This window comes from Nerophis ophidion, linkage group LG05 (genome assembly GCF_033978795.1).
Source record: "Nerophis ophidion isolate RoL-2023_Sa linkage group LG05, RoL_Noph_v1.0, whole genome shotgun sequence".
NCBI classification, from domain to species: domain Eukaryota; kingdom Metazoa; phylum Chordata; class Actinopteri; order Syngnathiformes; family Syngnathidae; genus Nerophis; species Nerophis ophidion.
In genome coordinates this window covers 13,746,023-13,772,756 of record NC_084615.1, presented here as the reverse complement: position 1 = coordinate 13,772,756, position 26,734 = coordinate 13,746,023, and the positions used below count along the sequence as shown (strand labels likewise).

General features: G+C 40.0%; 2 protein-coding genes across 5 annotated transcripts in view; one reads left to right on the top strand and one right to left on the bottom strand.

Moving 5' to 3' along the window:
* The window catches only part of clcf1 (cardiotrophin-like cytokine factor 1), a 40,477-nt gene extending 39,753 nt beyond the window's left edge, over positions 1-724 (bottom strand). Inside the window, exon 1 of the mRNA XM_061900085.1 lies at positions 196-724. Within this exon, the coding sequence (XP_061756069.1) occupies positions 196-211 (16 nt within the window). The 5' untranslated portion in view covers positions 212-724. The remainder of the gene's footprint in view (positions 1-195) is intronic.
* A 6,127-nt stretch (positions 725-6,851) lies between these two features.
* Positions 6,852-26,734, top strand: part of LOC133552694 (FACT complex subunit SSRP1-like) — a 38,977-nt gene continuing 19,094 nt past the window's right edge. For 2 of the 4 annotated variants that reach the window (XM_061900084.1, XM_061900081.1), the window contains exons 1-4: positions 6,855-6,971; positions 9,591-9,664; positions 12,649-12,834; positions 24,441-24,546. In XM_061900084.1, coding sequence (XP_061756068.1) covers positions 9,611-9,664; positions 12,649-12,834; positions 24,441-24,546 — 346 coding nt within the window. In that variant the 5' untranslated portion in view covers positions 6,855-6,971; positions 9,591-9,610. Of the gene's footprint in view, positions 6,989-9,590; positions 9,665-12,648; positions 12,835-24,440; positions 24,547-26,734 lie in introns of all 4 variants that reach the window. The other 2 variants (XM_061900082.1, XM_061900083.1) reach the window with 2 other exon arrangements.

Below are 26,734 nucleotides of genomic sequence, written 5' to 3'. Positions count from 1 at the left end.
TATGATTAAGAAACATTAAGAAAAGTGCCCATTGTGTCACTTTTACGACTCAAATTTCCACATTTTTGTTAGAGTTGAGATTTTGTGGTCAACTATCTATATTATAAATGTGTGATATGGAGAAGAACAACATCATCAAAGTATGAAAACACTGCAAAAGTCAAAAGTTGAGTAATATTTGAGTGATTGACTTACCTTTGCAAAATGTCATTTTCTTTGAAAAATCCTTTTATTTCCCTCGGATTGTGTCTCTCTGGTACTTTTGCTCTCCCCCAGAAGTTGAGTCTGGACTGGAAGGATCCCTTGGAGGTGTCCTGGGTCTTTGTAGTCCTTTGGAAGAAGTGATGAAGCAGGTGATGCTTTGAAGAAAGTGTCCCTGAGGATGGAGCCGCTCTCCTTTTGACTTGTGTGGTCTTCAATGTGTGACACGCTCAACAACAAGGCGAAGGCTTTTTTGCGCCCTCCTCCTCCTCTTTCTTTCCTCCCCTCTTTTCCATCCTCTCTTCTTTTTTTTCTTCTTTTCTTCCCCTAAGTCCTCACGGCTGATTCACCGGCTTGACGCATCGCACCGGCTCGACTCCACCGAGCCTCAGAACCACGGGACTTGTCTCAACTCATCTCTGTGTCATGTGAGCTCGTCATCAGCCTCCATTCACCAGCTTGCATGTCTAACACTCTCACCTTTCTTCTCCACAACCTCCTCTGGATCCCTCACATCCTCCGCTCAGTTGGGGAATCTCTTTCCTCCTGACATCACCGCTCTGACGGACAGACACAAAGGGGGAAAGGCCCAACAATGCTTGTTTTTTAGTATAAAACTCCTGAGACCCAACAATCGAGAATAAGCACATTCAGTGGAAAACTCAGTGAATAATGCTGTATAATAGACTGTATTTGTTATTCACATGTGAAGAATATTTTATAATAGACTGTATTTATATTATTCACATGTGAATAATGTATAATAGACTGTATTTATGTTATTTACATGTGAATAATGCTGTATAATTGACTGTATTTATATTATTCAAATGTGAATAATGCTGTATAATAGACTATATTTATATTATTCACATGTGAATAATGCTGTATAATAGACTGTATTTATATTATTCAGATGTGAATAATGCTGTATAATAGACTGTATTTATGTTATTCACATGTGAATAATGCTGTATAATAAACTGGATTTATGTTATTCACATGTAAATCATGCTTTATAATTGACTGTATTTATATTATTCACATGTGAATAATGCTGTATAATAAACTGTATTTATGTTATTCACATGTGAATAATGCTGTGTAATAGACTGTATTTATATTATTCACATTTTAAAAAATGCTGTATAATAGACTGTATTTATATTATTCACATGTGAATAATGCTGTATAATAGACTGTATTTATGTTATTCACATGTAAAAAAAATGCTGTATAATAGCCTGTATTTATATTATTCACATGTGAATAATGCTGTATAATGTGTCACAATGTCCGATAGAGTTCTAAAAAAGTTATGACAGACCACCTCGAAGAAAAAAAACGGAATGGATTTTTACAGTTTTTCACTGAATGGGACACCCAAAATGTACATAAAAAGTAAAGAAAGTGGGATTTACAATATTAACTATGAACAATAAAACACTGAATATCAACAACATATGTACATCGCTCCTCTTACGTGGGATTTACAATATTATATAAAGGTTTATTTGAAATAGGGACAGATACAGAAAGATAGATATCTGAAACAGTTATCCAATGTATGCATCATAGTGTTTGTAGATAAAGCTCGTGTACAACACTTGTCCACAATAACAGCAACAACAACACAGATCTAACATCATTAAAAAAGGGAAAATAAAAGGAATAAGGCAAAGAGGACTCGATAATAATGATAATAGTAATAATACAGTGTGGTGGGCGTGGCCTGCGCACCTGCAGTGAATCAATCAATCAATCAATGTTTACTTATATAGCCCTAAATCACTAGTGTCTCAAAGGGCTGCGAAGCGGGGTGTGGCAGGACCGGCTTCGAGGTTGGCGACAGGTGATTGGATGACACAGCTGAAAGTGTTTGGCTATTCACTTGTCTCTCTGTTGAAGGCGGCAGTTAGAGAAGGACATAAGACAATTGCTGAAAAGCAGAAAGACATTCCCGAATGAAAGAAATTTGCTGAAAAGCAGGAAAGGTTGATAGGAAAAAGAAACCTTGTCGAACTTGGAAAGCCTGTCATGTCAGTCCTTGGTGGTCCCGAGAACCCGGAAGCAGTAGACTTCCACATACAGATAAAGTGCAAACTAAATAAAAGCCATTAATAATGGTAATAATAATAACTCTTACAAGTAAAAATCAGTAAAAACTAAACTTGGGAACATGATTGCTACTCAACTAGCCACAATTGTGTTTGTTTTTTGAAAGTGACGAGTGCAGGTATACTTTTCAAAATGTCAGGTTCAGAGTTCCATAGTTCTGCTCCTTTTATTGAAAATATTAACTATGAACAATAAAACACAGAATATTAACAACAGTGTATTTCTCAGACCAGCTCTTCCATAGTTGTGTATCGTTTCCAAGTCAAGCAAAGCACAACAAAAATGTACCAAACAGTAAAATATGAATGCAAACTGTAATAAACACCTACAGTATGTTTTATTATCACTTTTATGCAGAAATGTGTTGTTCCTGACACATGCGTTGGGGGCTGGCTGACAAAACAAGCCCCGCCTACTCTGCTTTGCTCCTGGTCTGAGCTGCTGCGACGTAGATTAGCGCAATAACTCCTAAAACACCTAAAAGTGCAGATTTCAACCAATGAAATACTTTCTATAGTTCAAGACCCTTTAAAAAAAGCCCTGTTTTTAAATGCTGTTTATAATGGCAAATATAATTTGGATGCTAAAGGTGTGTAGCTGGGATATGTTCCAGCACCAAAGCGACCCCGGAAGGCAGTGGTCCCCAACCACCGGGCCGCAGAAGAATTTTAAATTATTTTTATTTTTATTTTTATTTTTAATTTTTTTATTAAATCAACATAAAAACACAAGATACACTTACAATTAGGGCACCAACACCAAAAAACTCCCTTTTTCATGAGAAAAATAAAATTTTAAAAAATTATTTAAAAAAATTACAAATAAAAGAATCAACCCCCCACCTCTCCCCAACCCCCGCCAGACCACGGGAATAATTATCAAGCGTTGACCGGTCCACAGATACAAAAAATTTGGGGACCACTGCCGTAAAGGACAAGCAGTAAAAAATGGATGGATGGATGGATGGATGGATGGATGGATGGATGGATGGATGGATGGATGGATGGATGGATGGATGGGTCTAAAAAAAAATTATGTAGAACGTCCGGTGGACCGGATTGAAAATGTTAATGGGCCGCATGTTGCCCACAAGCCCTATTTAGACCAGGCCTGGACTGGCATGTTTGGTGTGAACCTTCCAAGGATCCAAATAGCGCAATAGTTAATAAAAAAAAAAAAAAGATGAACAGTGGACATTTAATTTGACTTGAACAAAATTGCAACAAAATGCAGAAAAGCATGTCAACAAAAGGAACAAAACTGCTTTTTGCAGAATTATTCATGTGGCAGGAAATGGTACAGAATGTCCAGACCAAGAAAAGTTCCATTTCCAATGCTGATTTAACTGGAATAATGGAGCATAAAAAAATACAAACAAGCAGTGCTTTACATTGGAAATAATTAGGGACCAAAGTCCCTTTAGGACAGAGGACCCTATTGAATTTATATTATTATTACACCGCCGTCTCTTTGAGCTGTAATTTGACCTCCTTAACATGCTTCAAAACTCACCAAATTTGACACACACATCAGGACTGGCGAAAAACCAAACCCCAAAACTCAAAATTGCGCTCTAGCGCCCCCTCTGAAGAAAACACAGACAAAACTGTCTCTAACTTCCAGTAGGAATGTCGTAGAAACATGAAACAAAAACCTCTATGTAGGTCTCAGTTAGACCTATATTTCATACACTGACACCTCCCGGTTAAAATCAACAGGAAGTTCGCAATTCCCCCTTCAATACAAAGGTGGGCTGAAAAAAATTGCTTTTTTTCAAACATTATCTCTTCTGAAGTCGTTTGTCTTTTCGGCTTCAAATAAACCCAGAAGAGAGATTGAACCCTTCTGATTAAAAGTTGATGAAAGAGTTTTAATTACTCACCCGGTTTGGATTTTTTTGAGCCCGCAAAGTACCGGTGAGCTGGTGCAGTTGTACTACTGCTGTCACAAATTGGCGGATTCCTGCTCAGACAAAACTGCTTCTAACTCACTGTAGGACTGTCATACACACATGAAACAAAAACCTCAATGTAGGTCTTACTGAGACCTGTATTTCATACACTGACCACCCCCAACTAGAATCAACATGAAGTTTACTATTCCCACTTCAATACAACAGCTGCATTCCATTCACAATGCATTAAGGTCTCAAAATGGTGGCACCAAGGCGTCCTTATAAAATGCCCAAGCCACTTTACAACTGTTATTACTATGAGACTGATGTATAACATGTGTATACAACTTTTTCTCTGTGTAATAATCCATCCATCCATCTTCTACCGCTTATTTGGGCTTGTGTTGTGGGGGCAGCAGCCAAAGCGGTCCCATCCTTGCAGCTTCAATTAAAGTTTGTTTTTCTGTCCAGTGCAATAATTATTAATTTCATTTAAAAAATGCAAAAATGTAAACCAATTTTAAATTCAAAATAATAAATCCTCTGTTTGTTTTTTCCACAACACAACGAATATGAAAATGTCATTTTGTTTGTTGTGCATGCAAGTTCCATAAGCGGTGCCCCACGCAGCACACAAAAGGGATGTTCCACTAGAATGTTCCAGCTCAGCCTGCAGGTTTGTCTTGCAGAACGTAGACGGCCTGCGAATTATGTGAGCTGATTATAATCAAGGATGGAAAAGAAGCCGGCCCCCGTGCACCAGACCTCCCAAAAAGCAAGGATGCTTAGCCACTCAAAGGGTTCCGACAAGGTGGAAAAACACAGCTTGGGGAGATGTGTGTTTTTGGTCAAATAAACTAAACCAAGACTTGCATTTATCTCATATGGGAGTTTTTGCATGTGTTGGACTAGACTTATCCTGTTTTTCTTCAATGTCATTATTTGTCTTTTTATTTTTATCCTGTAACTTTTCTATAATATACATAGTACAGATACTTGCAGCAAATTACTATTTAGTCATAATTGCTCTTTATAATAGGTTATGTTTAATCTTCCAAGTCTTAAATATGGAAAATGTTGGCCTATTTTGTTGCAAATGTACGCAGTAATTAAAGTAGAGACACTTAATTCTGCACGTAAACATGTTTATATTTTCATTTGGATGTTGAGATAGGCTACAGCAACCCCCTGAAAGGGACATGCGGTAGAAAATGGATGGATATGTATATATACATATTCATATGAAAATATAAACATAAAGTCAACGTTTGTACATCTTTAATTGTAAAAAAAAAAGGAAAATATATAAATATATTTTCATATATATATATACATCTATATATATATAGATGTATATATATGTATGTATATATATATATATATATATATATATATATATATATATATATATATATACTTAAATATATATACACATAGAAAAATAGTAAATGTTTGTACATCTTTAATTGTCAAAAATAGGAAAATATATAAGTATTTTTTCATATATATATTTATGAAAATATATGTTTGTACGTCTTTAATTGTCAAAAATAGAAAAATGTGTAATAATATTTTCATATATATATATATATATATATACATATATATATATTTGTATGAAAATATAGAAAAAATCAAACATTTGTACGTATGTAATTGTTAGAAAATAGGAAAATATGTACATATATTTTCTTATATATATATGTATGCGTATATATATATATATATATATATATATATACATATATGTGAAAATATACAAAAAAAGTCAATGTTTGTACATATTTAATTGTCAAAAATAGGAAAATATATAAAAATATTTTCATATATATATGAAAATATAGACAAAAAGTCGATGTGTGTACGTCTTTAATTGTCAATAATAGGAAAATGTATAAATATATTTCCATATACACACTGAAAAAATAGAAAAAAATAAACATTTGTACATCTTTAATTGTTACAAAATAGGAAAATATATACATATATTTTCATATATATACATATAAGGAAACATAGAATAAAAGGCCAACGTTTGTACATCTTTAATTGTCAAACAATAGGAAAATATATAAGTATTTTTTTATATATATATTTGAAAATATAGAAAAAAAAGTCGATGTTTGTAGGTCTTTAATTGTCCAAAATAGGAAAATGTATAAATATATTTTCCTATACATATTTATATGAAAAAATTGAAGAAAAATAAACATTTGTACGTCTTTAATTGTTTGAAAATAGGAAAATATGTGCATATATTTTCATATCTATATGAAAATATATAAATATATATATATTCATATAGATATGAAAATATAGAAAAAAGTCAACATTTGTACGTCTTTAATTGTCAAAACATAGGAAAATATAGAAAAAAATCGACATTTGTACATATTTTCAAATTGAACGTGATCGTGATATATTTACATGAGAAGGGTTTAGTGACATCTAGCGGGAAAAGGTGGTTACTGCAGTACAGGTTTTTCATCACGACTAACATACAACTTAAAAATATATATGTATTTCACTTCAAAAAATTGCCTGGAGGAATATAGGATCACTCACGTAATAAAACATTTTCTTAATACAAATGAATACATATTTTACATTAAACAGTTTTCATCGTAATACCGGAAGTAAATAGGAGAAGTACTTCCGCTGACGTAGGGCTAGCTCCAGATGCTACACGCGGGAAACAGGCGGACCTTCACATCACATCGACAGTAGGATTTGAAGTTTTCACAGTTCACGTTTGATGGTGAATCGGAGACAAATGTATAATCTTTGTAACTAACACGCAATGTTGGTTCTTTCTTTACATCCTTTGTGCGTCCGTAGTTTAATTCAGGATAAGCATCACTTACATGTATTTACACCGGCCTTGCGCCCTCGTTTTTGTTGCGCGCGGTGTCTAACCCGGGCGGTGCTTAGGCGCGCCTGTGTGTAAAGCCTTGTGCTGGCAAGCGGGCTTTCTAACGGCGACGCCGTAGCCGTAAAATGAATCGCACCCCGGTGGAAGTTAGCTTAGCTATTGTCGGAGTCGCAGGAATAAGTTTGTTTAATACTGTGTTGTATACCTTTTATTAAATAAAAAGTTATGCGTTGTTTAAAGACTACTCGTAAGATGAGAAGGTGCTCTAGGCTGAATTCAATAAACTTGAAACAAAGTCACAAGTCAATCAATCAATGTTTATTTAAATAGCCCTAAATCACAAGTGTCTCAAAGGGCTGCACAAACCACAACGACATCCTCGGTAGAGCCCACATAAGGGCAAGGAAAAACTCACCCCAGTGGGACGTCGACAATGATGACTATGAGAAACCTTGGAGAGGACCCCAAATGTGGGCAACCCCCCCCCCCCCCTCTAGGGGACCGAAAGCAATGGATGTCGAGCGGATTTAACATGATATTGTGAAAGTCCAATCCATAGTGGATCTAACATAACTGTGAGAATCCAGACCAAAGTGGATCCAATATAGTAGCGAGAGTCCCGTCCAAAGTGGAGGCGGATCAGCAGCGCAGAGATGTCCCCAACCGATACACAGGCGAGCGGTCCATCCTGGGTCCTGACTCTGGACAACCAGTACTTCATCCATGGCCACCTGGACCGGACCCCCTCCACAAGGGAGGGGGATACATAGGAGAAAAAGAAAAGAAATGGCAGATCAACTGGTCTAAAATCGATCAATCAATCAATGTTTATTTATATAGCCCTAAATCTCAAGTGTCTCAAAGGAGTGCACAAACCACAACGACATCCTCGGTAGAGCCCACATAAGGGCAAGGAAAAACTCACCCCAGTGGGACGTCAACAATAAATGGCTTGTACTTGTACAGCGCTTTTCTACCTTCAAGGTACTCAAAGCGCTTTGACATTACTTCCACATTTACCCATTCACACACACATTCACACACTGATGGAGGGAGCTGCCATGCAAGGCGCTAACCAGCACCCATCAGGAGCAAGGGTGAAGTGTCTTGCTCAGGACACAACGGACATGACGAGGTTTGTAATAGGTGGGAATTGAACCAGGGACGCTCGGGTTGCGTACGGACACTCTCCCACTGCGCCACGCCCCATGATAACTATGAGAAACCTTGGAGAGGACCACATATGTGGGCAACCCCCCGCCTCCCAGGGGACCGAAAGCAATGGATGTCGAGCGGATCTAACATGATATTGTGAAAGTCCAATCCATAGTGGATCTAACGTAACCGTGAGAATCCAGACCAAAGTGGATCCAATATAGTAGCGGGAGTCCCTTCCAAAGTGGAGCCAGAAAGAAACCATCCCAAGCGGAGGCGGATCAGCAGCGCAGAGATGTCCCCAACTGATGCACAGGCGAGCGGTCCATCCTGTGTCCCGACTCTGGACAGCCAGTACTTCATCCATGGCCACCGGACCGGACCCCCTCCACAAGGGAGAGTGGGACAGAGGAAAAAAAGAAAAGAAACGGCAGATCAACTAGTCTAAAAAGGGGGTCTATTTAAAGGCTAGAGTATACACATGAGTTTTAAGATGAGACAATGCTTCTACTGAGGTGGCATCTAAAACTGTAACCGGGAGGGCATTTCAGATTTTTGGAGCCCCAATAGAAAACGCTCTATAGCCCACAGACTTTTTTTGGGTTCTGGGAATCACTAATAAGCCGGAGTCCTTTGAAGGCAGATTTCTTGCCGGGACATATGGTACAATACAATCGGCAAGATAGGATGGAGCTAGACCGTGTAGTATTTTGTACCTAAGTAGTAAAACCTTAAAGTCACATCTTAAGTGCACAGGAAGCCAGTGCAGGTGAGCCATTATAGGTATATATATATAGGTATATATGTATATAAGGTATATAGAGTATAGGTATATATGTATATAAGGTATATACAGTATAGGCGTAAAATGATCAAACTTTCTTGTTCTTGTCAAAAGTCTAGCAGCCGCATTTTGTACCAACTGTAATCTTTTAATGCTAGACATGGGGAGACCTGAAAATAATAGGTAACAGTAATGGAGACGAGACGTAACAAACGCATGGATAATGATCTCAGCGTCTTTAGTGGACAAAATGGAGCGAATTTTTGCGATTTTACGGAGATGAAAGAAGGCCGTTTTAGTAACGATTTTAATGTGTGACTCAAAGGAGAGAGTTGGGTGGAAGATAATACCCAGATTCTTTACCGAGTCGCCTTGTTTAATTGTTTGATCGTCAAATGTTAAAGTTGTATTATTGAATAGAGGTCGGTGTCTAGTCTTTAATATTGTGTGGTCTGAAAATATGTCTCATTTTCTTTCACTGTTATTCAACAATTAACACAATCTCCTCTGCAGCTGTCTATAAAAAGACTTCTGTATGTGTCTAAGTGTATTCTATTTATCTTCAGAGCATCAGCCTGGAGCCGAGATGGGAGACACACTGGAATTCAACGAGATTTACCAGGAGGTCAAAGGTTCTTGGGTCAGTATTCAGACAGAAATGAACTTTAAAGGCCTACTGAAATGAGATGTTCTTATTTAAACGGGGATAGCAGGTCCATTCTATGTGTCATACTTCATCATTTCGCCATATTGCCATATTTTTGCTGAAAGGATTTAGTAGAGAACATCCACGTTAAAGTTCGCAGCTTTTGGTCGCTAATAAAAAAGCCTTGCCTGTACCGGAAGTAGCAGACAATGTGCGCGTGACGTCACGGGTTGTGGAGCTCCTCACATCTGAACATTGTTTACAATCATGGCCACCAGCAGCGAGAGCGATTCGGCCCGAGAAAGCGACGATTTCCTCATTAATTTGAGCGAGGATGAAAGATTCGTGGATGAGGAAAGTGAGAGTGAAGGACTACAAAAAAAAGACTATACAGTGGGAGCGATTCAGATGTTATTAGACACATTTACTAGGATAATTCTGGAAAATCCCTTATCTGCTTATTGTGTTACTAGTGTTTTATTGAGATTATATAGTCATACCTGAAAGTCGGAGGTGTGTGGCGACCGCCAGTGTGTCAGGTGGGAGGAGGTAAGAGAGTCGCAGCTGCAGGAGGGCGCAAGCTCCGCTCATGTATACGGTAAGAGCCGACTTATTACCACAATTTCTCACCGACATGTAGTCGGGAACCATGTTTGCTTGACCGCTCTGTTCCATAGTAAAGCTTCACCTTCGGGAATGTAAACAATGAAACACCGGCTGTGTTTGTGTTGCTAAAGGCAGCCGCAATACACCGCTTCTCACCTACATCTTTCTTCTTTGACGTCTGCATTATTAATTGAACAAATTGCAAAAGAGTCAGCAACACAGATGTCCAGAATACTGTGTAGTAATGCAATTAAAGGAGACTACTTATAGCTTGGATCGGGCTGGAAAAAAATGTTCGCTACAATCTGAGACGTCACGCGCACGCGTTATCATACCTACGTTTTCAACAGGACACTTCGTGCGAAATTTAAAATTGCAATTTAGTAAACTAAAAAGGCCGTCGTATTGGCATGTGTTGCAATGTTAATATTTCATCATTGATATATAAACTATCAGACTGCTTGGTCGCTAGTAGTGGCTTTCAGTAGGCCTTTAATGCAATCCCTTCATATGCAAACCACTGCCTCTTAACAACTTCCTACAAAATGTGTACTGATTAAAAGTAGTTGAACAAAATTAGAGGTGAATAGAAGAATTGAATAGAATACATACAAACTACAAACCCCTTTTCCATGAGTTGGGAAATTGTGTCAGATGTAAATATAAACGGAATACAATGATTTGCAAATCCTTTTCAACCCATATTCAATATTCAATTGAATGCACTACAAAGACAACATATTTGATGTTCACTCTCATAAACTTTATTTTTCTTTTGCAAATAACAATTAACTTAGAATTTCATTGCTGCAACAAGTTCCAAAGTAGTTGGGAAAGGGCATGTTCACCACTGTGTTACATCACCTTTTCTTTTAACAACACTCAATAAACGTTTGGGAACTTAGGAAACTAATTGTTGAAGCTTTGAAAGTGGAATTCTTTCCCATTCTTGTTTTATGTAGAGCTTCAGTCGTTCAACAGTCCGGGGTCTCCGCTGTCGTATTTTACGCTTCATAATGCGCCACACATTTTCCATGGGAGACAGGTCTGGACTGCAGGTGGGCCATAAAAGTACCCGCACTCTTTTTTTTTTCAAGGCCACGCTGTTGTAACATGTGGCTTGGCATTGTCTTGTTGAAATAAGCAGGGGCGTCCATGATAACGTTGCTTGGATGACAACATATGTTGCTCTAAAACCTGTATGGACCTTTCAGCATTAATGGTGCCTTCACAGATGTGTAAGTTACCCATGCCTTGGGCACTAATGCATCCCCATACCATCACAAATGCTGGCTTTTCAACTTTGCGTCGATAACATTCTTGATTGTTTTGCTTCTCTTCTGGTCCGGATGACACTATGTAGAATATTTCCAAAACAATTTGAAATGTGGACTTGTCAGACCACAGAACACTTTTCCACTTTACATCAGTCCGTCTTAGATGATCTTGGGTCCACAGAAGCCGGGGGCGTTTCTGGATGTTGTTGATATATGGCTTTCGCTTTGCATAGTAGAGCTTTAACGTGCACTTACAGATGTAGCGACGAACCGTATTTAGTGACAGTGTTTTTTCTGAAGTGTTCCTGAGCCCATGTGGTGATATCCTTTAGAGATTGATGTCGGTTTTCGATACAGTGCCGTCTGAGGGATGGAAGGTCACGGTCATTCAATGTTGGTTTTCGGCCACGCCGCTTACTTGGAGTGATTTCTCCAGATTCCCTGAACCTTTTGATGATATTATGGAGCGTAGATGTTGAAATCCCTAAATTTTTTGCAATTGCACTTTGAGAAACGTTGTTCTTAAACGGTTTGACTATTTGCTCACGCAGTTGTGGACAAGGGGGTGTACCTCGCCCCATCCTTTCTTGCATTTTTTGGGAAGCTGTTTTTAAACCCAATAATGGCACCCACCTGTTCCCAATTAGCCTGCACACCTGTGGAGTGTTCCAAATAAGTGTTTGATGAGCATTTTTCAACTTTATCAGTATTTATTGCCACCTTTTTCAACTTTTTTGTCATGTGTTGCTGGCATCAAATTCTAAAGTTAATGATTATTTGCAACAAAAAAAATGTTTATCAGTTTGAACATTAAATATGTTGTCTTTGTAGCATATTCAACTGAATATGGGTTGAAAAGGATTTGCAAATCATTGTATTCTATTTATATTTACACAATTTCCCAACTCATATGGAAACGGGCTTAGTACTTAGACAAGTACAATCTATCCAAAAAGTTACTTTAGTAAGTGTCGCGTGTTACTACACACCTCTGAATGTCGGTATTATTGTCATAAGTAGTTGTTGTGCCTAAGCACTGTGTAAAGTGAGAAAATCCTGGAAAATAAAGATCATTTGCTGTTTTGTTTCCTGCAGAATGACGGGCGACTGCGCTTCAGCAAGCAAAACGTGGTGTACAAGAGCAGCAAGACAGGAAAGGTGGACAACATCCCGGCGGGCGATCTCAGCTTGGCTCAGTGGCGACGCGTGTGTTTAGGTCACGGTATCAAGCTGAGCACCAGCACGGGACACATCTACAAATATGACGGCTTCAGGGACACAGTGAGTGCTCCTTCTGTTTCATTGGGAAACTCCTATTAGTTTTGTCTTGATGGCTACACCAGTGCAGCATATCTCTCACGGGACAATACTGTCAAAGTTAGATGTGCACTTAGAGTAATCAGTAGGGATGCACCGATTAATCGGTAACCGAATATATTCGGCCGAATATGGCAAAAAAAGCCACATTCGGCCTTCGGTGGAATGAGTTAAAAACAAGGCCGAATAGTGGCGTGTGACGCAATTTTTTGACGCGGTGACGCAATCAACCAGCGTGCGGTGACGTTGGGATATGTTGTGTACCTGTATAAGTGTATGAGGTTACAAGCACACACTTATTGAGATTTAGTGGGGCCTCTGTTTACATTATTAACCTGTTGTGTAGGCTACCTGTATAAGTGTATGAGGTTACAAGCACACACTTAATTGAGATTTACTTGAGCCTTCTGTTTACATTATTAGCATATCTACTGTGGCTAAGCAGACTTTTGCCAAAAGGACAATAATTCATTTGTTGTGGGTTTATCCACTTTAATGCACTTTATTTTAATTTGGAATGCATGTTTTGTTTGAAGGCCTAATATAAATGAAAAACCTTGTGCTTTTTTTGAAAAGCAAAGGCTACTGGAATATTAAAAAAATGTCAATATTCAATAAAAAATTACTTTATTTGAAAAAGTCTAAATATTTATTCTTGGCTATTTATGCAATATTTAAAAAATTGTGAAAAACTGCATTCATTATCCGGTATTCGGCCTTCGGCCAAGCTTTTAAATTTTATTCGGCTTCGGCCACAAATTTTCATTTCGGTGCATCCCTAGTAGTCAGTGTACAGCTTGTATGGCAGTATAGATTTGTTGTTTACTTTTTTTTAATGAGATTTGGTGCATCATTGTTTTAATGCACCATGCAATCTGAACACTGACTACTCCGAAGTATATTCAATTTCCACTTCTATGGTACCTACACAGTGGCCTAGTGGTTAGAGTGTCTGCCCTGACATGGGTAGGTTGTGAGTTCAAACCCCGGCCGAGTCATACCAAAGACTATAAAAATGGGACCCATTACCTCCCTGCTTTGCACTCAGCATTAAGGGTTGGCTTAGATCACCAAAAATGTTTCCCGGGCGCGGAACCACTGCTGCCCACTGCTCCCCTCACCTCACCTCCCAGGGCAGGGGTAGGGAACCTATGGCTCTAGAGCCAGATGTGGCTCTTGATGACTGCATCTGGCTCTCAGGTAAATCTGAGCTGACTTTGCTTGACACGATAAGTTATAAATCATTCCACTTGTAATCACAGTGTTAAAAATATATGTTCAAAATATAAAACATTCTCATGCATTTTTAATCCATCCATCTGTTTTCTACCACACCTGTTCAAGAAGTTGCGTTAATGGTAAGCAGTTATTTGTTATTGGTTAGTGTGTGGCTTGCCCTCATGGGGGTTCTTCAGAGTACCAAGCACCGACATGAGAGCCTGTTTTAGGGTTACTATATTATTTTATTTTTCAATAAGTCTCTTAGTTGCTTTCCAGCAATTGTCTTTTTCTCTTTCGTTCTCGCTCGCACTCTGGCTCCAGCCTCAACCCCATCTCTCCTCCTGGCTGCTGCTTATAACAGAGCGACAGGTGATTTCAAGGCCGGTCCTGGCACACCCCGTTTTGCTGCAGGTCCACAGGCCACGCCCCCTCCACAGTTAGCTTCAGAATAACATTTTTATAACAAAGAATAAGAGACTTATTATACTCTAGAAATGTTGGTCTTACTTAAAAATGCAAGTGTTTGGTTGTGTTCTGTGTTAAAAAAAAGTATTATATGGCTCTTACAGAAATACATTTTAAAATATTTGGCTTCTTGGCTCTTTCTGCCAAAAAGGTTCCTGACCATGGAGTACAAATAAATGCGTGTCCCGTCTTGGACAGGAGACACTGTCCAGAACGCTCACGCAACCTGCCTCAGAAGGTGGATATAGTCATTTTCCTAAACAATAACTGTCTCTGATTTTATACTGTACCCTCTGCTAATCAGGACTGGGTTTTGCAAGTTGTTCCTTATTGTTTATTTGCTTTTCTGCACCAGGTTAGCCCATCAGTGGGAGCACGGTAACATGTTTAAGTACCTAAAGCATCATACACTTTGGTGTGTAAATGTGTTTTCATGAGGTTTCCTGCAGCATCATACACTTATGTGTAAATGTGTTTTCATGACGTTTTCAAAAATAAAGCTCTCTTGATGAAAGTGTACCCCTATGAAAATGTATTCATAATGTATAATATGTATATTCTAGTTCAGGGGTAGGGAACCTATGGCTCTAGAGCCAGATGTGGCTCTTTCGATGACTGCATCTGGCTCTCGGATAAATCTGAGGTGACGCTGCTTAACACAATAAGTAATGAATAATTCCACTTGTAATCAAAGTGTTAAAAATAACGATCAAAATAGAAAACATGCTCATGCATTTGAATCCATCCGTCCTTTTTCTACCGCACTTGTTCAAGAAGTTGCATTAAGGGTAAGAAGTGATTTATTTCTTATGGGTTAGTTTTGGGCTTGCCCTCCTGGGGGTTCTTCAGACCACCAAGCACTGACATGAGAGCCTGTTTCAGGGTTACAATATTTTTGTATTTTTCAATTAGTCTCTCAGTTGGTTTTCAGCAATTGTCTTTTTCTTTTGTTCTCGCTCGCGCTCTGGCTCCAGCTCCAACCCTGTCTCTACTCCTAACTGCTGCTTATAAACAGATCGACAGGGTATTAGATAACAAGGCCCAGGTGGGCCACCTACGCACCTTTCGCTGATTTCGAGGCTGGTCCTGGCAACACCCTGCTTAGCTGCAGGCCCGCAGGCCACACCGCCCTCCACAGTTAGCTTCAGAATAACAATATTAATACAATGAATAAGAGACCTGTTATACTCTAGAAATGTTGGTCTTACTTAAAAATTCACACGTTTAGTTGTGTTCAGTGTTAAAAAATATTTTATGGCTCTTACGGAAATACATTTTAAAATTTTGGGATTCTTGGCTCTCGCAGCCAAAAAGGTTCCCGACCCCTGTTCTAGTTCATAGATTTGATATTTATATTTTAGTTGAAAACAGCCCTGTGAGGAATTTATAGTAAAGTTCATAAACAGTTAATAGATTTAAAATTGATGGAGAATGTCAGTCTATTTCATTCAGAAAGACTGTAGGTTAGCTAGCTCATTTAAAATATCCAAAAGTTTTTTTTGACCCTGCCTTTTTTTTTTTTTTTTTAACGAAAGAATCGGAATCAAGAATCGTCAGGAATCGGAATCGAAACAAAGAATCGGAATCAGAATCGTTCGAATTCAAACGATACCCAACCCTACTCCAATATCACCATACAGTCATTTTCTATATCGCACAGAGACAAACCCGCAATAAATCGAGTATATTCCATGTATTGCCCCGCCCCTAGTATAAAACATTAAAATCGCAAATCAAATCGCAGTTTTGAAGAGAAAACTCGCCATTAGGTATTTCCTCTAAAACACTCAGCCTTAATACAAACTCATACAGAAATTGGAAGCCAGAACCCAAGCAGAACCCTCTTGCCATGCCACTGTGCCGCCCCCACATGTTGTTTAAAAGCCTGCGTGTGTGTGCCGGCCCCCTAATAGGATTAATGAGCGAACGCGGCGCTCCCACATGTGCTGCATAAACAGCGTAATCACAGGCTCATGTAAGTCAGTGTTTATATCAGTTCACTGAAACAATTTGGCTCAGACGGTCGGGGGGAAAAACGTTTTGTTTTTATCTTCTTGTATATTTTTCTTTTCCTCCCCTCCGTCTCAGTCGCTGCCGTGCGTGCACAGAGACTGTCAGGACGCCAGTAGTGTAATACCCCGAGGTGGCGTAAGCGCCGTCTCCTGGGGTTAATCAGCACGCTTTTCGGAGATAAATCCTCGCGTCGTCGAGCACCAGGGCGTGATGTCATTGTTTATTATACCTCGGCCAGTGTCAGTAATTGGTTGCTGCGACCCGAGGTGTAGTCGCTTGCTGGCCGTGCAGATAGTGTGTAGTGCAGAGCGGCTCGAGACTCTCTGCTGACCAATTGTCACATGTAGTAGTTTGTATTTATTTATTACCACACTCACAAAAAAATGAATATACAATGTAAAGCTAACAGATGTGCAGGAAACGTTAAGAAGACCTTAAGGCAAAATACGTCTGCGGGCCACGTATGGCCCATTTACGGACGTTCTACATCATTTTGTTAGACCTTTAACATAAAATCTGTAGCCGCCAATATGATGTGCAGTGCTGTTTTTAAATGACCGTAAGTCTTGAACTATAGAAATTTTTTTAGGAAGCAGTGCCTGGGGAATCCGTGGTGGGCTCTCCTATTTCTGGGGCTGAGGTTGCCGAGGTAGTTAAAAAGGTCCTCGATGACAAGGCCCCAGGGGTGGATGAGATCCGCCTAGAGTTCTTTAAGGCTCTAGATCAGGGGTGCCCACACTTTTTCTGCAGGCGAGCTACTTTTCAATTGACCAACTCGAGGGGATCTCCCTCATTTATATATATCATTTATATTTATTTATTTATGAAAGAGACATTTTTGTAAACAAGTTAAATGTGTTTAATGATAATACAAGCATGTGTAACACATATAGATGTCTCTCTTTCACAAAGACAAGAATATAAGTTGGTGTATTACCTGATTCTGATGACTTGCATTGATTGGAATCAGACAGTAATGATGATAACGCCCACATTTTCAAATGGAGGAGAAAAAAAGTTGTCCTTTCTGTACAATACCACATGAAAGTGGTTGGTTTTTGGCATCTAATTCATCCAGCTTCCATACACTTTACAAGAAAAACATTGGCGGCAAATTCCGTAGCTTGCTTGATTGACATTCACGGCACCCGAGGGTCTTGTGAGATGACGCTGGCTGCTGCCAGTTCATTATTATGAAAAAGTGACAGAGAGAAAGGCGAGAAACACTTTTTATTTCAACAGACTTTCGCGCCGTCCCTTCCGTCAAAACTCTAAAGGCCGACTGCACATTTCCTATCTTCACAATAAAAGCCCTGCTTCATGCTGCCTGCGCTAACAAAATAAGAGTCTCGGAAAGCTGGCGTGCACAAGTGATGTGCACGCCAGCTTTCTGAGGGATCGCTTGTGCACGCCAGTTTTCCGAGGCTCTGTATTTAGTTAGCGCAGGCAGCATGAAGCAGGACTTTTATTGTGAAGAAAGGAAATGTGCAGGCGGCCTTTGGAGTTTTGACGGAAGGTACGGCGCGAGAGTCTGTTGAAATAAAAAGTGTTTCCTCTCGGTCATATTTTCATAATAATGATCTTGCAGCAGCCAGTGTCATCTCACAAGACCCTCCGGTACCGTGAATGTCATTTAAGTGACGTCTTGGTGAAGATTGATGATCACTAATTTTTAGGTCTATTTTTTTTAAAAGCCTGGCTGGAGATCGACTGACACACCCCCCGCGGTCGACTGGTAGCTCGCGATCGACGTAATGGGCACCCCTGGTCTAGATGCTGTGGGGCTGTTTTGATTGACAAGCTTCTGGAACATCGTGTGGACATCGGGGGCGGTACCTCTGGATTGGCTGACCGGGGTGGTGGTTCCTCTCTTTAAGAAGGGAAACCAGAGGGTGTGTCTCAACTATCATGGGATCACACTCCTCAGCCTTCCCGGTAAGGTCTATTCAGGTGTACTGGAGAGGAGGCTACGCCGGATAGTCGAACCTCGGATCCAGGAGGAACAGTGTGATTTTTGTCCTGGTCGTGGAACTTTGGACCAGCTCTATACTGTCGGCAGGGTCCTTGAGGGTGCATGGGAGTTTGCCCAACCAGTCTACATGTGCTTTGTGGACTTGGAGAAGGCATTGGACCGTGTCCCTCAGGAATTCCTGTGGAGAGTGCTCAGAGGGTATGGGGTATCAGACTGTCTGATTGTGGCGGTCCGCTCCCTGTATGATCAGTGTCAGAGCTTGGTCTACATTGCCGGCAGTAAGTCGGACACGTTTCCAGGGAGGGCTGGACTCCGCCAAGGCTGCCCTTTGTCACCCATTCTGTTCATAACTTTTATGGACAGAATTTCTAGGCGCAGTCAGGGCGTTGAGGGGATCTGGTTTGGTGGCTGCAGGATTAGGTCTCTTTTTTTTTGCAAAAGATGTGGTCCTGATGGCTTCATCTGGCCAGGATCTTCAGCTCTCATTGGATCGGTTCGCAGCCGAGTGTGAAGCGACTGGGATGAGAATCAGAACCTTCAAGTCAGAGTCCATGGTTCTCGCCCGGGAAAGGGTGGAGGGCCATCTCCAAGTTGGGGAGATGAGGTGGTTCGGGCATCTGGTCAGGATGCCACCCGAACGCCTCCCTAGGGAGGTGTTTAGAGCACGTCCGGCCAGCAGGAGGCAGAGGGGAAGACCACGGACACTTTGGGAAGACTATGTCTCCCGGTTGGGCTGGGAACGCCTCAAGGTCCCCCGGGAGGAGCAGGGCGAAGTGGCTGGGAGAGGGAAGTCTGGGCCCCCTGTATAGTCCGCTGCACCCGCGACCCGACCTCGGGTAACCAGAAGAAAATGGGTTGAAATGTCTGCCTTTGAGTGTTTTATCAGTTATTACGGTAATCTATGTCACAGCAGCTCAGTTCAGGAACAAAGCAGAGTGGGCGGGGTTTGTTTTCAGAGTAGCCGGACCCAAACGTGTGTGTCAAAAACGGATTCGGAAGCAGATTTTTACAACAAATTTCTGTATAAAAGTGATAATATATCATATTATAGGTGTTTATTACACTTTGCATTCATATTTTGCCGTTTTTTACATTTTTGTTGTGTTTTTTTTTTGCATGATTGTTGATTGTCATCCTTCATCTTTCTTTATAATTGTTTTCATTATTTGGGAAATTTCATTTGTTTTAAACTTTAATATATACACAAATATTGAATTGTTATTGGTGTGAATCTTTAGGCACCTCGCCATTTGATTCTTGGGGGTAGGATTTGATTCAGAATCAGTACTCGATTCAACACGATTCTTGATTCAAACTGATTTTTGCAATGCATTATTTGGTATAATAATAAAAACATCTTAACAAAACAGCTTACAGGTTACAAAACCTCCTTTTGGTTGCTGACGTATGACACACACTTGCACCAAGTAAAATTATTAATCACTTTACTATGGAGATAAATAAAAATTGTGATTAAAAAAAACATTTTTTAGGACCACTAATTAATATTTACCATATCATAGTTTGTAAAAATAACAATAAATACTTAAATATCTGCTTCTCACGTTCCATCCATCCATTTTCTACCGCTTGTCCCTTACGGGGTCGCGGGGGGTGCTGGAGCCTATCTCAGGGTACACCCTTGACTTACCATTTCTAAGCAAGTTATCCATCAATTTGTATGTACATTAATTAAATAACCAAATGCATGAGCAATAATATAGTAAGGCGGTTATACTTTTATATTCTTACTTTCACTGTTACAAGCGGCCCTCTGAGGACTACCATGTGGCCCTCCATGAAAACAAGATCCACACCCCTGCCGTAGAGGAGGCTGGTTTTTCTAGAATATACAAAATGGGACTAATTATAAAAGGAGCTGTGGCCCCCAAAACAATTGATTATTTTACACACTGCAAAACCTTTCAATTAAAATGTTGAAATAAGAAGAAGGAATCAGATGGCAGCCTGGGGCCTGACTTGATACTTTATGCAGTTGTAAGTATAAGAGTGCTAGTTTTACTTGTCGTTTACCAGTAATTGTATGTAAATGTTTGGAGGGCCGTGTTAAATGACTCAACCTGCCCGTTTGACAGACTGACCTGCATATTTTTTTGTTCTAAGACAGGGGTGTGGAACTTGTTTTCATGGAGGGCCACATCGCAGTCAGAGGGCCACTTGTAACAGTGAATATAAGAATATGAAAGTATAATCGCCTCATTATATTATTGCCTATGCTTTTAGTTATTGGATTTGTGTACATACAAAGTGATGGATACTTGCTTTGAAATCGTAAGTCAAGGCGATAAGCAGATATTGGAATGTATTGTTATTTTTACAAACTATCATATGGTATATAATAATTAGCGGTGCTAGATAAAGATTTTAATCTCTTTTGAATCCTAATTTTTTTTTTTTAATTTTCAAAAATATAATTTTTTTTTGTTTTTCTTGGACTAATTAATATTTCTTTGTTTTATTTTTTATGTCTATGCTTACTTGGTGCACGTATGTGTCATACGTCAGCAATCAAAATGAGGCTTTGTAACCTGTAAGCTGTTTTGTTATTATTCTACCAAATAATACATTACAAATATCAGTTTGAATGGAGAATCGAGTTGAGTCGAGTATCGATTATGAATCAAATCCTCACCCCAAGAATAGGAATTGATTGGCGAGGTGCCAATTTTAAATATTTGTATGTACATCAAAGTTTAAAACATATGATATTTCCTGTATTTCATACTTTTTTTTTTCTGCCAAAATGGAAACAAGGAAAACATTATTTTGAGGACCAGTCATAGACAATTTAGAGTGAAAAGCTAATTTTATTTTCACTCGTATACAAAACACTCTAACTTGGATTGTTTCCCTGGCTTGGCGACTCTCCCGAAGGACAGTGCGGCAAAGACACAACAGACTTCCTTCTTGTGTCTCATGGACACACACTTGTTGTTGACTTTGGACTTATCAACAGCATGACATTAAGGCCGCGGAACAGAGACACACAGCAGGCTTACACACACACACACACACACACACACACATGCATCCACAAAAATAAACGCCGCAGACACATACCCCACCCCCAATCCTACGCCCTCGACGCAAATCCCATAGGGGTGTGTGAAGGATGGGCAGCGCTTGAGAGCTGCGGCCTACCACCATGACCCCCGCACTCCCTCCCCTCTGTTGCTAGATATCTCGAGATGTACGTTGTAATATGTATATGTGCTTTGCTATGGAGGTTTTTTCCCACTCCAGACTGGGCCCCCTTAGGTGCCTAGTCTAGATTATATTTTTTTCCCTTTTTCCCATCTTCCCGCCTTGTAACGACCCATCAGCGTTCCTGTTCTGTAACCCTGTACACTGTTTGTCTCATCTTGAATGGGTTTGTGCTGAAACAAAGTTTCGTTGTACTTGTGCAATGACAATAAAGACCTATCCTATCCTATCTTATTAAGTAAGAAGGTTGAAGCATGCACATTATTTCAAGGCTTTTGCGGGCCTCATTAAATGACATGTCGGGCCAGATATAGTTTGACAAATGGGTTCTAAGATGTCTATTTTCTATCATTCAAAACAATAACATCAAAAAAAAAAATTCTAAAGCTTTTTTATGCGATTTTTCCAAACGTCATTTTGTTGTAAGCTAAAAATCCAACTGATGAAACTCACTGGGCTCTAATGAGCAGTAATCAGGGGCGACAGGCACATGTCCAGGTGCGTAAACTATTTCTCATAGTCTCTTTCTTTTTCTGTGCACTCCACAATCACTTCCACGTGTGTGTACTACGAGGACAGTGTGTGTGTGAGCGTGTGTTTGACTTTGTGTTAGGCATTGTGTGTGTGTGTGTGTTGCGCTTGCAATCTAAACAGACGATGTCTGTCCACAGCGGTGTTGAGAGGAGGAGGAGGACAAAGTAGTTAGATGGATTATGTTCACCTCCTGTGGTCCTGGGAGGCCCCAGCAACAGGCGTGATTTTAATAGTGTTGCTTTAATTCGCCCCCTGAGCCTTTGTCCACTTTTTTCGTTTTTTTGTAAGTGGCTTAGATCAGTGTTTTTCAACCACCTAGTGTGCCGTGAGTTGAGATACAGTCGGGTGCGCCCGTGGGAGATTATTTAAATTGGGTTAAAAATGTTTTTTGCAAACCAGTAATTATGATCCGCAAATAATGTGCCGTATTTGAGTGTCTGTACTGTCTGGAGATCGGCAGGCTCACCACGTTATACTCATCCATATCAGTAGGTGGCAGCAGGTAGCTAATTGCTTTGTAGATGTCGGAAACTGCGGGAGGAAGCGTGGAGGTCAAAAGGTATATCCTACTAAGTCAGACCTACACTGTTACAATGTCCATACCTCTGATGATGCAATTGTTGATGACTGAAGTGCTGATATCAACCAAACCCTCCCCATCCCACCCCGCAGATTGTAAATAATGTAAATAATTCAATGTATATACTCTGATGATTAACCTGTGTGATCATTGCATTATGCCTATAGTGTATATTTGTACCATGAATTGATTTACATGGACCCCTGTTATGATCCGCTGCCCGGATCATAATTTTGATTTAAATTTTTGAGTCTTTTTGTGTTTTTTACGTTTGTTTTGGACTCATTCGGTTCCGGTTTGTGGTCCTCTGTTTGTTTCTATAGTTACTCATCACTTTCACCTGCCGCTTGCTCCTGACGCGCACCTGTTTTGTGATTATTTTCTTTGTTTAAGCCTGCCTTCTCCGTTCTTTCTTTCTGGCTTCGTAATTTGTCTTCGCACAACTAGTAACGACATTTTGTCTCCTGCCTCGCTACCTGCTAGCTTCCTCGCTAGGCTATTTTGTTTTTGCTAGCTTCCATGCTAAGCCATTTTGGTTTTCTTTAGCTCCCATTCTAGTTCTGTTTGTTTTGTCAAAGTCTGTTTTATTTGTTAATAAATCATTGGTTCTTACCTTCACGCTGTGTCCAAGGCCCGACTGCATCTTTGGGAGAACGAACCCGCATCACCATGCGCCCCATCGCATAAACAAGTTGAAAAACTTATTCAGGTTTTACCATTTAGTGGTCAATTGTACGGGATATGTACTGTACTGTGCAATCTACTAATAAAAGTTTCAATCAATCAAAAAAAAAAAAAGGTGTCTAATGCTTAAACCAAAAATTTAAAAAAAGGTGAGTGTCCTTAAGAAAAGGCATTGAAGCTTAGGGAAGACTATGCAGACGGAAACTGAAACTGAACTGGCTACAAAGTAAACAAAAACAGAATGCTGGATGACAGCAAAGACTTACTGTGGAGAAGAGACAATGTACATTTGAACATGACATGACAATCAACAATGTCCCCCCAAAGAAGGATAAAAACAACTGAACTATTCTTGATTGCTAAAACAAAGCAGGTGCGGGTAATAGCACTCAAAGGAAGACATGATACTGCGAAAGGAAAATACCAAAAAAAGAGAGAAAGCCACCAAAATAGAAGCGCACGACAAGAAGTAAAACACTACACACAGGAAGACGGCAAATAACTCGAAATAAGTCAGGGTGTGATGTGACAGGTGGTGACAGTACACCTACTTTGAGACAAGAGCTATAGTCATGCATGTTTGGTTATGCTTTAAAGCAGGGGTGGGCATTACGTCGATCGCGATCGACTGGTCGATCTCGAAGGGTGTGTCAGTCGATCTCAAGCCAGGCATTGTGACAACGACTTTTTACTGTCAATATTGGCTGCTGAGTTTCATTTTTTAATGATTTCTGCTGGTGGTGTGCCTCTGCATTTTTTCAATGGGAAAAAAATGTGCCTTGGCTCCAAAAAGGTTAAAAAACACTGGGTTAGATAATGCGTTTTGTCAAGCATCAGCCTCTTTTGTAACCCTCCATGTTTGTCTCCTCTCATCAGGACTTTGAGAAGATCTCCGAGTTTTTCAAAGCGAACTACAGCGTGGAGTTGACAGAGAAGGACATGTGCGTGAAGGGCTGGAACTGGGGAACAGCCAAATTCTCCGGTAATAAACTTCATCACAACACAGCACACCTCACACAACCACAGCTGTCAATCACAGTGCTCTCATCGTCAGAAGATCCTAGTATCTCTTTTCTTCCATTTCCATGAAGGGATTCCATGTTTTTGTAGATTAAATTCAATTTAATTTGACCTTGAACTACATAATCCAATTTACACTGCCTGTAGTTGACCAATGGATATCTTGCAGAGCTAATGACATTATTTTATGATGTGTAACAAAGCCTGTTTTTTTGTTTTTATGTTTTTACAATGCTGTCTTCTACATCCCGTCCAGCCTTACAGACAGAACACGTGCGCTGCGCAGCCCTCTGTAATCCGTAGGTGGCCCCGTTTTGTGTGAAGAGGTGCATGTAACATGTCAGTTCATGAACGACAAGGCACTCCATATGACATCTTACAGCTAACATATTCCTAGCCTCCTAGCCGGCCACGTCACTGACAACAATATATTGGCAAATTTCATATTATTTTTATTAGCGCATGTCTAGAATTTCCGCCGGGTCAAACTCGTTTCGCCAAATAGTTAGCATATACCTAGAATTTCCGCCGGATCAAACTCGTCACGTCACGAGTGACACTTCACCTGTCATCATCTTCAAAATGGAGGAGACTGATTTCAATAAATTGAAATCGCATAAAGGGAAGAAGATTAAGAGCTATTCAGTAGGATTTAAGGTCCAAGCTATTAAGTATGCTAAAAAGAACAGTAAGCAGCTATGTTTTATAATTATACCGTAGCTGTGTGTGTCAAATATGAGTCATTAAATGACTCCCGCGTCCTTGTGGTAGAGGGCGCTAGTGATCCTTCTTGCGACTACTCGGCTGCAGAAGAAGCGACAACAAGCAGCAAGAGTGAGCAGCGTGTGTTTATTTTTTTCTCTCACTTGCACCTTTAACATGGAGGATTACATATCTAAAATATACCAGTTTTCTAAACTGGACTTTCAATCGAAGCAGGAGGTAATAAAGGAAGATCTCCATCGAGACAGAGAGACTTTTAAAACTGAAGAAAGATAAGGAAGACTTCTATAAACAAGTTATCGATGCTTTTGATCAGAAGGAGCTGCGCATGGACTTTATTTATAAGTAAAGGTAAAACCATAAGAAAGTTTTTTTTATTAAATGTGCTTTTCATGATGGTATCCTTACATCACACTCAAATTTATAAGAGCAGGCCTAAATTTACCGCATGCCTTTGGTAAACGCCAGAGTGAGAAGAGGTTTTAAATTAATTAGAGCCGCGGCGGCAATTCAAGGAAATATGGTACTCCTTGTTGCCTCCGGTCGCTCACACAACATTGACGGCTGTTCATTTTGCCAATAATTTTTGGATAATTACAATCCAAACACTGTTAGTTTTGAACCAGTTGTAGTTTATTTAGTAGTAGTAGTAGCAGCCAGCGACCAGGTATATTTTTGACGTGACGGATTGTAAACAAAGGTCATAACATTGGAAGAATATTACCTGAGGGGGGCGTGGCTAAAGGATAGAGTTGCCCAATGGGAAATGTTTTGAACTCATTTTTACCTTGGGCCACATTGCAGATACCAAAGCCCAAGGTAGGCCGCTTCATGATGATATTATAAAGTTTCTTTTTTTTTTTAATTATTATTAGAGATGTCTGATAATGGCTTTTTTGCCGATGTCAGATATTCCAATATTGTCCAACTCTTAATTTCCGATTCCGATATCAACCGATATATACAGTGGTGGAATGAACACATTATCATGCCTCATTTTGTTGTGATGCCCCGCTGGATGCATTAAACAATGTAACAAGGTTTTCCAAAATAAATCAACTCATCCATCCATCCATCCATCCATTTTCTACCGCTTATTCCCTTTTGGGGTCACGGGGGGCGCTGGCGCCTATCTCAGCTACAATCGGGCGGAAGGCGGGGTACACCCTGGACAAGTCGCCCCCTCATCGCAGGGCCAACACAGATAGACAGACAACATTCACACTCACATTCACACACTAGGGCCAATTTAGTGTTGCCAATCAACCTATCCCCAGGTGCATGTCTTTGGAAGTGGGAGGAAGCCGGAGTACCCGGAGGGAACCCACGCATTCACGGGGAGAACATGCAAACTCCACACAGAAAGATCCTCAGCCTGGAATTGAACCCAGGACTGCAGGACCTTCGTATTGTGAGGCAGACGCACT